Source organism: Microtus oregoni, unplaced genomic scaffold (genome assembly GCF_018167655.1).
Source record: "Microtus oregoni isolate MIOR12 unplaced genomic scaffold, Mior012 000032F_ref0000030, whole genome shotgun sequence".
Classification (NCBI taxonomy): Eukaryota; Metazoa; Chordata; class Mammalia; order Rodentia; family Cricetidae; genus Microtus; species Microtus oregoni.
Genome location: NW_024543091.1, coordinates 26,781,301 through 26,795,227, shown reverse-complemented (window position 1 = coordinate 26,795,227; position 13,927 = coordinate 26,781,301). Strand labels below are relative to the sequence as shown.

The following is a 13,927-nucleotide window of genomic DNA, read 5'->3' as shown; positions in this document are numbered from 1 at the left end:
CCTGACGTCTCACAGGAAATGAGATCTAGTCCAGGAGGAGATCTGGGTAACACAGCCTGGGTGCTGCCAAGACCCCAGGGCCAGAGCTCCCCACCCTCTGCTCCTTCCGACAACTTGTTCAGAAATGCCTTCCACTGAGCATGCCATTCCTGAGCTGTTGAGTCAGGGCAGTGGCAGTCCAGGGAGGTGCTGGGCAGGGGGAGTTCAACCTTCAGGTCTTAGCCAATGGATTCCGTTTGGCCAGGTTTATCCTTACTTTCTAAGGTTGTGCCCCAAGGGGGTCGAAGGGAGTGGAGTGGATGGCAGAGGGGAGAAAGTATCCGGGTGAGTTCTGCCAGAGTAAACAGTGGTGTAGCAACCCACACCCATGGGACTAAAACACTTTTCACAAGGAAAGACTTCTCCCACAATTTCTTAAAATAAGCACCTATGGCCTGGGGAGGGAAAGGCCTGGAAGGAACCTTGTTATTATATACACACTTTCCCCCCCCCTCAAATCAAAAAATTAAGTTCAAACATATACAACAGAGCTGGAGATGTAGCTTAGCAATAAAGTATTGACTAACACCCCACACAAGTGTGTGTGCATGTGTCTGTAGAGGGTGATATGTGTGTGACCATACTGATATATATATATACCTATATAGCTATCTCTGGAAGCCAGAGTTTGATGTCAGACTGTCTTTCTTCTCTCGTTCTTTTTCTGAGACATATTCTTTCACTGAGCCGGAATTGCTTAGGCTCACAGATTGGCTAGACTGTCTGGGCAACGAGCTCCCAGGTTCCTCCTGTCTCCGCCTCCGAGAGCTGGAGTTACAGGTGTGTATGCCATGTATGGTTTTTATATGGGCACTGGGGATATGACCTCAGTTCTTCAGCCAGACCACTGTGGCAGGCAAGACACGGCAACAGGCGTGTGAGGTGGCTGGTCACATGCCATACACAGCCAGGAAGCAGGAGAGATGGACGCTGGTGCTCAGTGCCCTTCTTTTTATTCAGCCCAGGGAATGCTGCCACCTATAGTCACGGTGGGGACACACCCACAGGCTGGTCTGGGTGATTCTGGACACTGTCAAGTTAGTAATCAATATTAACCATCTCAATCGCTACTGTCATTCTTAACCTCATAAGCGATATGAGACAACGGAGGGCCAGGACCTTTCAACTCTGAACTTTACACTCTGTAGAAGCGCTCTAACGGGGTGGCCCCTGTGAGGTTCCAGAGTGGAACTTACAGTGTGCCCATGTGTTTGAATAAAAATACTTAGAAAGGCCTGCTATGGGAGCAAGTAGAATAAAGAAGCTCCCAGACAGATCTCATTAAATAAATTCTATTTGTAGGAGCAGGCCCAACCCCTAGCTGCTGTAGGCAGCTGTCCTGACTGCTCCTTCCTCTATCGTCCTCCAGCACGGGAAGATCTAGAGTGTGTACCCAACTTCTACCACCACAGTATAAGAACTCCCCCAAATGGGTAGTTGCTTTTGGTTCTCTCAGCTCTTTTATGCCTAGGACTAGATGCTAAGAGGGGTTTCCTGATGAAGGGAGTGGAACAGTCTGAGGGAGACACTGAGTAAGTCTTGACTATGAAATTCCTTCCACTTTTCAAGACTGCCTGCTCTCCGAGCAGATGTTCTAATCACATCTGCTGGTTATCAGCTGCCTCCCTTCCAAAATACCCAGCGTGGAAATAAGACACAGGCGGCAGTCTGTCAGGCCCGTGTGTGCCAGAACCAGCTGCTGCTTCCGATGTGGGTAGTTGTGAGTGAGTTCCCACACTCTTCAGAGTGTCCATGGGCCCGTGTGTAAAATGTGAAGAACAGCGTCTGCCCTGCAGAGCTATGTAAGTGTGTTAAATGCATTGTGCATGAGCCAGAGTTCATCGTGGTCCCCATCATCACACTATGCTGAGTGACATTTGCATACATGTCCTCTCTAGCCCTCCAGAGCAGAGCCTCTCAACTTCTGGGGTCTATGCCTACACCACTGACCTGCAAACTAGAACCCCCAACAGATAAGGAGAGGGTGGGGACTGTAGCTCTGTTTAAACAAGCTATGCCCTCTCCATAAATATACATACATACTACATACTGTAAGAGATTGTGACATGTGCTCACCAAAGTAGAAAATTCTGCAAAATGATATTAACTTCCATATTCGTTCCCAAACAAATATGGTGTCACAAAGACCATGGGCTCCCAAACTGAGCTGGACTGGAATTCTGTCCCTGTCTGAGGATGAGCCCCAGAGATTCTGAGGTCGGTCTGGAATATGGTGCAGATGTCAGGGTTTCCAGAGAGAAGGAATGAGCGGGGGGGGGGGGGGGTCTAGTCTTCAGGCAAGACTGAAAACCATTATCCGTTTGGGTCTAGAGTCCAGTTTTCTACAGCAGTAGCCTCGAGGCTCCCTCCAGAGTAGACCAGCTTCTATCAGGATACACACTGGGCTGCCACTTCACACCGATTTTGCAGAAAGGATTCTCACGCTTAAAAAGCAGAAACCTGGGCCTTGGAGACGCTCAGTCAGTAAACTGGCTGCTGCACACGCACGGGCACCAGAATTTGATCCCCCCAGAGCCCACATTTAGAAGATCCAGACACAGCAATGCACACCTGTAATTTCAGGGCCAGGATGGGGGGTTGGACAGAGACAAGAGATCTCTGGGAATCAGTGCCAGCCTCTTGCCAAACTAGTAAGTCCTAGGTTCCAGGTCCGGGGAGAGAACATTTCTCAGAAAAGCAAGGTAGAAAGCAATTGAGGAAGAACACGCGACATTGGCCACTGGCCTCCACACATGTGCATGAACGTGGGTGTGTGCACACGTGTGTGCACGCACACACAAATGGGGTGGGGGAGCAAGAACATGGTAGGTTCGTAAACGACTGTCCCCACCTGCCAGTAAGGGCCTTTCGGTCCCACAGAGCTGTCTGTATTCACTGTTGTGTCTGTCCCAGGCCTCCCAGCACACTGGATATTGCATAAATATTTGTAGGAAGGTTGACTCGTCCTATTTATTATATGGCTCCAATTAAATTCTCAGTTGCTTGGCTCAGCAACCTAACAGTTTTTACAAGCAGCTAAACGCCAACAGCCTCCGCCTCAAATCTCAAACCCACAACAGAGAATGGAGTGGCCAACTCTCCATGGAACATGCTGACATTCCTCCTTGGGGTTAGATACACTGTGTGAGTGCCTAATGACTGATAAATATAAGCAAACGTGGATTGCATCAGTCAGGAAGAGGCCAGCGTTCTTCAGCAGCACAGGCCTCCCAGCTAATATTTGGATTGTTTCATCTGAAACCGTCAAATTACAAGAGCGTGACAAACACCGAGTAGGAACCTCACAGTAAGCAGTAACTGGCCCTTTGCCAGTAAGTTAGAAGAGCAAAGGTACCCTGTTATCAAATGCTCAGCTGAATGTCTGCAGCATGGTCAGGAGGAGCACAGAGCCTGCACCTCCTGGCAGATCTCCTAGAAGCTCAACCACAGAGCCCCTTTCCCACCCAGCACCTCCCTCCTAGTCCCAGGTTTCTAGCCCCAAAGCTGGTGTCCCCCACAGATCTGAGTACTGTAAGCAGCCTAACAGTGCACCTTCAGATTTCACCTTACTGGCTGCCTCTACAATGCTGGTTGTCACTCAAACTCCTCAGTCCCCAGACACCGACTGTATTATCATCTCTGCTCTATCTACTCCTTAGAGCTACCACCACCTTGATGCGAACCCTGACTTCCTCCACTGCTTCTGGAGCCTTGGGGAAAGCACCCATCTCAAGAGAGCCTCTATGTCCTCCCCTTTAGGAAAATAATATTAGCGCCTGTCTCAGGTGTCAGCAGAAGGCAGCAAGAACAGCACCTAAGTGAGCAATGGGCACGTAACGAACCTTAGGGATGACCTCACCGCGGTTTTGAAATCAAGAATTCTGAAAAGCAAGTTTTTGGCTCTGTCTTTTTATTATGCTTTGGTGGCAATACTCACCGGGCAGGAAACCTGATTTTCACTGGTTTAGGCTATTTAGAGTCTTATTGTTATCCTATTTGGTGGGAGCATTCATGGTTCCTTGGAGAAATAATCCAGGGTTTGGCCACGGAGGCAATGCCAGATTATACAGGGAATGTTAACCATATGTGAAAATTCATCCCGAATTCTCTCTCTTAAGCATAGACAGTTCTGTGTTCTAGAACACTGTGGTAGTCTGGGGAGATGGCTCAGTGGGTAAGAGGACTTGCTTTGAAAGCACAATGATCTGAGTCCAAATACTCAGTTCCCACATGAGAATGGGCGTGGCCCTGTATGTGATCTCAGCATTGTGAGGGGCAAAGACAGGAGGACGGCTGGGTCTTAGTCACCACCAGCCTAGCTTCAGGTGCAGTGAAGGACTGCTTCAAAGAGGCAGGCTCAGAGGGCTAGAGCAGGACACCCGATGTCATCCACATCCTCTGCTTCTGGGTACACGTGGCTCACACACATAAACAAACAAACATTTAAATCACAAAGTGTCATAGGTATCTCAGATAGGGGAACTCGCTGGGGGCCACAGCGAGGAGGAAGACAGGAGACCTTGAGGCCTGAGCTTCTGAAAAGAGGCATCCACAGTAACATGACGTATTGAAAATACATCTAGAAACTTCCTAGAAAAAATATTTACTATTACAGGATTCCGTAATCACAGCTGGGGGTTAGCTAAGACTCCAAACCTGTAACCCGTCCAAAGACTGGCGGCACACATCAGCTCTTCATACACCTGCTTTTTTAATTTTTTGAGAATTTCATACATGAGTACTGTGCTTTCATCATTTGTATCCCTCCATCTTTCCTTTCCAATTCTTTCTGTGTTTTGCGTCCCCAGACTCCCGCTGAAATCCGTGATCTCTTCCTTATTCTTGTTTATATATGTGTATGTATGTATGTATGTATGTATATCTCCCACTGAGTCCATATGTATTATTCATATGTATTTAGGGCTGACCTCCTAGGACTGGATAGTCTATCAGGCAGTCTCATTCCTGGAAAGGACAGATTCTCCCCTCTCAACGGAGTCATTAATTGCTTATAGCTCTTCATGTAGGTGAGATTCCTCCATCCCTATGGGTATGTCACTTGATATTGTGATTATCTAGGTCTGTTTAGGAGACCTCATTTTTGAGCAAGTCTCTGTGTTTTGTCCTCTCGTTAACTCCACACAGCCTGTGACAAGTGGTTTCTAGCTCCCCACCTCTTCCCAGCACAGTGGTGCCATCTTGGGACCCAAGTGTCTTAATTAGGATTACGATTGCTATGGTGAAACACCACAACCCAAAGCAACTTGGGAAGGAAAAGGGTTTGTTTCACTCACTGCTCCAGATAACAGTCTATCATCAAAAGCAGTGGGTGCACAGCTCAAACAGGACAAGAACCTGGAGGCAGGAGCTGATGTAGACAGAGGCTATGGTGGGGTGCTTCTTAATGGCTTGTTCCTCATGATTTACTCAGCCTGCTTTCTTATAGAACCCAGGACCACCAGCCCAGGGGTGGCCCCACTCACAATGGGATGGGTGCTCCCCCATCAATCACTAATTAAGAAAATGCCCTAAAGTCAGATCTTATGGAGGCATTTTCTCATTTGTGGTTCCTCCTTTCAGGTAACTTTAGCTTGTGTCCAATCAGCACACAGGGTCTCCTCCTCTCTTCACACCTTCACAGATCTCCCTGAAGTGTGACGTCTAATGGCCTCTCAGAATTTGCTCCATGTGTCCTTCTGTATAAGTGTTGTTTTTTATTGGTTGATGAATAAAGCTCCTTTGGCCAATGGCTTAGCAGAGTAAAGACAGACAGGAAATTTGAACAGAGATGATAGATAGATAGATAGATAGATAGATAGATAGATAGATAGATAGATTGTGTGTGTGTGTGTGTGTGTGTGTGTGTGTAGGCAGAGTCAAAGAGTTCCATGTAGCTGCCAAAGGAGAAAGATGCTGGAAACTCACCAGTAGGGCACAGCCTCATAGCAATACATAGTTGAATAGATATGGGTTAATTTAAGATATAAGAGCTAGCTAGACATACACCTGAGTCATTGGCCAAGCAGTGTTGCAATTGATATAGTTTTTATGTGGTTATTCAGGTCTGGGTGGCTGGGAAACAAACGAGCAGCCTCCATTTACCTCTTCACTTTGAGGAGTAATTTTACAATCAAAGAGCGGGATAGGAGTGGCCTTGGGACTGTAGAGGCTGTAAAATCAGTAAAAAGCTATGCGGGGGGCTGGGAAAGTGGCTCAGTCAATAAAGTAATTGTACACAAGGAGGAGGACCCACGTTCCACCCCTAAGAACACAGGTAGGGGTGGGGGAGCCTAGCCAAATCATGAGTTTCTGGTAAGTAAGGGACTTTTTTTTTTTTTTTCAAAAAACTAAAGGGTAGATTTTGTCTGAGGAATCACACCAGATGCCCTGCTATGGTCTCCACCGGCCCCCACAGGCACATTTTTGCACATAAGGGGCTGTGGTAAGAATTCCTCTCATTCTGCACAATCAGTGTAGAGGCTCCCCTGTTGTCAAGGCAGGGACAGACACAGGGACCATGGTGTGCACATACCTTCTCTCTGAGGATTCTCGGACCCGGGCCTGTGGGTGGCGGCTGCCTCGCACCACTGTGGGGCCTGGGCGGCTGGCATCGGGGCCAGCCTGGGCACGTTGCTCCTCACGATTTCGATGCAGTGGTACTGAGGTGCGTACGGCTGACACGACATGGCCAGTGAAGGACAGCGTAGGGCCACCAGGTCGCGAACCTCCACGACTGCGGTAGTTGCTGGGCAAGCAGGGACGCGTCTGCTCCATCACACCGCCACTGCAGCTGCGGGAACAGGCAGACCAGGGGCCCCAAGAGCCCCAAACTCCTGGAGAGCCACCACCACTGTCCTCTGGGGTTCCCTCTGCCACAGCCATCCGTTGTGGGACCTGCAGACACAGAGGATGTTTAAGGGACCTGAAACCTGAGACGCTTGGGACAGGGTTAGTTTCTCTCCTGGATCCATGTAGACACAGGGTACAATTAAGTTTCAAAACAGAATGCATATAATTCAGCCTGGGTCACAATCAATACTAACTCAGTCCTAAGAGACAACTAAAGTGCCCAGGAGCCAGGAGAGTCACAGTGCAGGCTGGCTTTGAGCACTGTGATGACTAATCTTTACTATCAACTTGACTGGATTTAGAATCACCATGGACACACACTTCTGGGTTTATCTGCGAGAGTTTCTCTAGATTAAGATACAGTAGGAAGACCCACCCTATGCAAGGACGGCACTATGCCATAGTCTGGGGTTGCTGACAAAACCCAGAAAGCAGGCCTGGTAGCAGTATTGATCCTGCTCTGCTTTCTGACTACACCCATGATACAGCCAGTTTCCTCCTCTCCACCATGATAGGCTGCACCCTCAAACCATGAGCCAAAGAAACCTTTCATGAAGTTGCTTTTATGGGTGATTTGTCCCAGCCATGAGGGAGATAGCTAATATGTGAGCTGCGGTCTCATAGAGCAGGTATGGAGTCTTCAGGAGTCCTGCTCCTCATCTTCCAGCCAGATGCCTCCCTCTAAACCAGAAGACCTGGACTCCCTTTAGCTGCAGGGAAATTGCCCCGTCTCCCTGCAGAAAAATGGCTGGAACAGTTTGGAGGCTGTGCCCCAGAGCCAGGCTGCCAGGATACATGCACACACACATGCACACGCACACACACACACACGCACACGCGCAAGCACGCACACACACACTCACACACACACACACACACACACACACACCCCTACCACCTCCTCCTAAGCATGACTAGGAAGTTTCCGAGCCTCCGACGCCAGTACATTTGGCAAGAGAATGGTCCCAGTGCCTTCTAGGCCGTAAGTGAGGTTGTCTGTGCACGGGGAAGTTTGGCATTAAGAACTTGTTAGCAAGCAGTCAGGACCATTTTCCTGCTCCCATACACACCAGAAGTGGGAAACATTGCAGCGTGCAAGCCCCAGCCAGAGCAATTCCACCCTTTGTTGAGCTGGTCTTTCCAGAGACTGGCCATGCTAGGCGCCGAGCTAAAAGTCGCTCTAGAGAGGTTCCTCTGTTATGCAGACATGAACTGAAGTTCCAAGAAAAACTGCTGCACACGTATTAAAGGTTCTGCAAGGCTGACAGACGGACTTGAACTTCTGTGATTATGGAGAGCTGGAATGTTGCAATGCCAGACACCAAATTACCTTGGGTTCCCTATTAGTCCCCTTAATAGACATTCTTGCTCGCCTTTGGATTTGACCTTACATCCTTGGGGCAAATCCTTTTTAGCTTCCACCTTAGGCTTATAGCAGAGACGTGACTGTAACCCACCTACTGATGGTCCCACCAATGCATTTTAAATTTACCTTGTTTTTCCCCCCTGTTACTATAAAAAAAAATGACATATGTTTGAACATGGTGTTTGGGATAACCTGAATCTGTTTTTCTGGACCATGGCCACTTACATTTGCCTCCAGAATAAACTCTCTCTTCTTTCCACTGAAGAGACAGCTATGTTTTCCCCTCAACACAGACACGTTCTGAGCACCAGCTGTATACCTGGCTCAGAATCAGGCAGTCTCCCCCTTCATTCCCTGCTGCTGTGATAAAACACCTGACCGGAAGCAATTTAGGGGAGAATAGGCTTGTTTTAGGTCAAACTCCAGGGGCATTATTATAGGGATTATATCAGCAGGAATATGAAGCAGCCAATCACATCACACCGACGCTCAAGAGTGGAGAAAAGTGAATTAATGCAGGCACGTGTGCTACCAAGCTCATTTTCCCTATTCTTATACAGCCCGGGGGCTCAAACTCAGGTATAGCGTCCTCCACAGTGGGCTGGGTCATCCCATTTCAGCTAAGGTAATCAGGAAAACCCTCCTTGGGGTCAAGGACATCATGAGAAAGCTCACACAATCAACTAACCGGGCCTCCTAGGGGCTTGCAGAGACTGAACCGACAACCAGGGAGCCCGCATGTAGGCACTCTGCATATATGTTACAGGTGTGTAGCTTGGTCCTCTTGTGGGACTCCTAATATCACGGACAGGGGCTGTCTCCAACTCTTTTACTGGCTTCTTGGATCCTACTTATACTTGCCCAGCCTTAATACATGGGGAGGTGCTTAGTCTTACTGTAAGTTGATATGCCATGTTTTATTGATACTCATAAGAGACCTGCCCTTTTCTGGGTAGAGATGGAAGAGGAGGAGATTGCGGTATAGGAGGGAGGGAATGGGGGAGCGGGACTAGGAGGGCAGGATAAGAGAGGAGGCTGACTCCAGGATGTAAAATAAATAGATGAATTTGAAAAACCCTCCTTGGACATGCCCACAGGCCAAGCTGATGATTAGAGCTCTTCACTGAGACTTTTCCCCCCCTGGAAGATCTCAGAGTATATCCAGCTAGCGAGCTAACCACATCAGGCCCTGACGACAGAGAGGAAAGCACCCAGGTCCATACGAGTGGCCTAACCACAGCAGGATATGCTGTCAGTCAATACATGATGAGAAGGCTCCTAGGATGGACTGGCTGCCTTGGCTGGACCGAGGGAGTGGGAGGCTTGAGAAGGCAGGGGAAACAAGGGCGTCCCAGCCGAGCTGGGACTCATAAGCATCTACTGAACTCTAATTGTTTGTACAACCTGAGTCTGCTTTTAAATTTTGTTTTACTTATTTAGGTCTGAGCGCTGTGCATGTATGCCCGCAGGTTAGAAGAGGGCACCAGCTCTCATTATAGATGGTTGTGAACCACCATGTGGTTGCTGGGAATTGAACTCAGGACCTCTGGAAGAGCAGCCAGTACTCTTAACTGCTGAGCCATCTCTCCAGTCCCCACAGTATGAGTCTTGTGTCTATCCACAAATCTCCTTTTGTGGAAGGGAAACGGAGGTTCAGAAACACCGTGTGGCTAGTCCCCAGTCACTGTACTAGATTCAGACATAACCAGGTCTCAGAATATACAAGTTCTGGCACTTGCTCTCCTCCCAGCAGACATGCCCTTCCAAAGCATCTTCCTCAAACATCTTTCCTATCCTTGGAGCAAATCTAGGGCTTTCTACAGAACATGGATTCTTTTCAACAAGCCATGGACTTATCTATGCAGTGCCAAGATGCCTACAGATGGCCTTCATTCATTTGTGTTTTGACGGACCTTGGATTTTGCCAGTTCAAAGGTCACCTAAGTGGTGAGGCAGTCTAAGGATTATCTGGAACAAACTTGACAAGGCTGACTCCCAGGATGCCACATGGTGTCATGTGTGATGTCACCCATGAGTGATGGCACTAAGCCTGCCTCACAAGGTAGCTGTGAGAACTGGTCAAGAACCTGACTAACAATCACGAAGAAATACTCCAGCTGTCCCCGTGGTCACTGAAATGCAGGGCTTAGCTCTTAAGTGGAGCTCTAGCCTCAGGTAATCAGTCACCGTGAAGCTACTGATGTATAATCAGGGCCACTTTCATTTAACAAACTGTGGAGTTTCTCAGACCATCTTTACAGCTCACATTGGCTCCTGAAGGTTCTGGAAGTAACTCGAGCAGGATAGGATAAAAGCAGGAGTCAAGCAGAGGAGCAAGGGGTTTGTCCCCCTGAAGTCATCAGCAGACCTCAGCTGGCATTGACAAACTGATTTAGGGAAGCTACGTCAGGAGAACCAAAGCAAGGGTGGAGGTGATGTGGGGTGATCCAGCTGCAGGCAGGGTCAAAGCAAGAATAGGACAGACATGAGAGGAGGCAGGTCTGGGTGATGACTGACAGCTGCTGACTAGAGGGCGGTGGTTCTGACCTCAGAGTACATGAGCTCAGATCTACCGCACCGAGCACCCAGAGAGAAGGGTTTTCTCCTGTTTATAAACACAGAACAAGGCAAAGACATAAGGGCTGGGGTCCAATGAAGCAGAGAAGACACAGCCCTGAGGAAAAGGCAATGTAACCACCTAAACAAGGAGTGCAGGGATGTGGTCAAAGCCACGGAACCTGAAACCATCAGATGCTAAAGAAACACAAAAGGGGTCTCCACCTGAGGATTGGGGAAAGCACACATAACTGGTAACATCTGGCTTGGGGAACAGTGAGGGAAGTCACCTCTGCTGTTTTATGCCATCAAATCTGTAGTGATTTGTTCAAACAAACAGAGCTCTGGAGTGGCGGGACAAGGCAGGAAAGGATACCAGTCACTTCTCCCTGTAGGACACACACACATATAAGTCAGCTCCTTGGCAGGACAGAGGCAAGCTACTACCACCAGGTCATGTTTTTGGAGAAACTGAGGTCCCAAGAAACTGTGGGATGTGCTATGGGGTCAGGCTAATGAGAGGCGCAGAGTAGCCTACAATCAGGTAAGTTCTCCATTCCCCTAGTCTCCTGGGCATTTTCCCCGTAAGATACCACCACTCTGCTTGTACTGTTGGTGGAAAACAGAAGCAGAAGGAGGGGTAATTCCATGTGTATGGTTTTTCTAGCACAAGGATAGTTAGGGATAAAGGAACAAAGACAGGAAGGTGTTTCTGATGCCCATGGGGATAGACGCTCTCTGTCCCTTCCCAATCTCTCGGTAACAGATAACCACTATGCTTTCTGTAACATTCCATTAGACACGCAGCTACACAGGGGACCACTTCCCTCAACTAATCCCACCCTAATTTAGCATCCAGTTGCCAAATTGGGCAAGATCCTGGTGGGAAGGGAAAATGAAACCACATTCCATCCTATTCTACTGGCATGAATTCTCAAATTTATAGTGTAATTCTACAGCAAGGGACCCGAAATTCCACAACTCCCCATCGTGAGAGCCCAGCCACACACTCCGGAGCTGGCAATAGGGCAGGCTACCTTCCATAGTTTATGCTAGCTATACTCAAACTATCACATAACATTACATATATGTTACACATGCATATACAAGAATTGCTATCACATCATGATATGAAAAGAACAAACTGGAAACAATATGAAGAGTCTAGACACATTCTAAATAAGAGCCCAACTAGACGAAAAGTTCCCTTACTATAACGCAATATAATTTTTCTGTTAGAATGACGCTAATTTACATTTGTTAAAATAGTTTCTATAGCACGTTAATTGTTGAAACACAAAACAAAAAGTAGGCTAATAGAAGAAATCTGTTCGCAGCTATCTCTCTTTAAGCATTAGGTCGAAGCACTAGAAAAACTTTATATTTGAGCAAATCTGATCTACAACGCTGCAATTTCATGTGCAATTTTTTTTTTTAACTTAATATGACTTAAGAGTTCTCTGGCTTTGTTAACAAGAGGGCCCAACTGGAAAATCTTTCCATGCCAAGCAGAGTGACAGGAATGAAAAGAACAGAAACCGTTGTGGCTCCAACACCCACCTGCCCAGTACTACCAGCTTCATATCACCAGCTGGCTGCCCCAGGGGATCATGGATATCGCAGGCAGCTGCAAGGCCAGACCTATTAGAATATGCTTAGCAATTACAGGAATAACAACCACCAGGGCAACCAAAGGGCTAATTGCTTTAGTTGTATTATCTAACTGAACCCCCAGAACAGCTATGGTCTGTCGTCCACCCTGGAGAAATCAAACACGTTACAGTGTTAGCAAGCAGATAGCCAGGAAAGGTCCCGTGGCAATTCCAGTCATGTTTGGACTCACCTGAGGGATAGTGTGCAGAGTTGAGCAGAAGCTCACTAAACCTGGAGTGATTACTTTTAAATGACCTCATCTCCTGAGACTGGTAGCTCCTAAGGAAAATTTTGATAAAAATACTCAAATGATCAGAAAAGGAAAGCAGGAGCAAACACACAGCACACACCATCTCCCACCGAGGAAAGGAGCAGCACACGGGCCCAGGGGCAGCCGTGGGTACTGCTGTCCAGAGGAACGGCGTCAGCATCTCTGGAAAAGGCACGAGCCCCCTCTGGAAGACCAGGGGAAAACCAGAGGGTGGCAACAGGAAGGGCAAAGGGGAGGGATGACAAACACCTCCTCATACGCTGAAACTGATCAGCACAGCTGTGAGCCTGATTTTCACGGGATGTATTTCTGCAGCTCTCATTCCCACTTCGCATCAGCCATTGAACAATAGCAGGGTCCAGTGGCGGAAGCTTGAAAATGGCTGACCTTTAATGCCACTTCATCAGGGTTGTTGGGTGACTAAGTAGGATGTCTAACACTTCCACCTAACAGGGACAGGTAGCATGCTCCTACGTCCCTTTAGTGGGAGGACAGATGCATGAGTCCAAAGTCTTACAATGCTTCAGAAGCAGACCCAACCATAGATCAAAGCGGCACCCTCTCCACTCCACTGGGGTTTTCAAGGACGTGTAGGACGGGTAGGATAACAGTTAAAGAATGGACACATTCAAAGTGCACACCATATGGAGACCCTTCTCTGGAGAATATGTTGTGTCTCCCGTGGGGTGAAGGCTGGAGTCCAGGGAAAGATATATCAGACAAGATCCTACAGGACTTTGGGGGTTCTCTTCCTCTTAAAAACTATGAGGTCACATTATAGGAGCTCTCCCTGTCTACCTCTGTACCTGCCCCCCTACTCCGTGTCTTAGTTAGGGTTTCTATTACTGTGAAGAAACATCATGACCCAAAGGCAAGTTGGGGAGGAAAGGGTTTTTTAAATTAGGCTTGCCCTTCAGTATTGCTGTTCATCACTGAAGGAAGTCAGGACAGAAACTCAAATAGTGCAGGATCCTAGAGGCAGGTGCTGATGAAGAGGCCATGGAGGATGCTGCTTACTGGCTTGATCCTCATGCCTTGCTCAGCCTGCTTTCTTATGGAACCCAGGATCAGCAGCCAGGGAGATACCACACACCATTGGCTGGACCCTCCCCCATTGATTACTAATTGAGAAAATGTCTTAAAGCTGGATCTCAAGGAGGAATTTTCTCAGTTGAGGCTCCTTCCTTTGATGA

The 13,927-nt window shown here is 48.0% G+C and overlaps 1 protein-coding gene across 1 annotated transcript in view; it reads right to left on the bottom strand.

The window, feature by feature from the left end:
• Nucleotides 1-13,927, bottom strand: part of LOC121466055 (thrombospondin type-1 domain-containing protein 4-like) — a 282,146-nt gene that overhangs the window by 183,340 nt on the left and 84,879 nt on the right. The window contains exon 4 of the mRNA XM_041679541.1: nt 6,572-6,933. Coding sequence (XP_041535475.1) covers nt 6,572-6,933 — 362 coding nt within the window. The remainder of the gene's footprint in view (nt 1-6,571; nt 6,934-13,927) is intronic.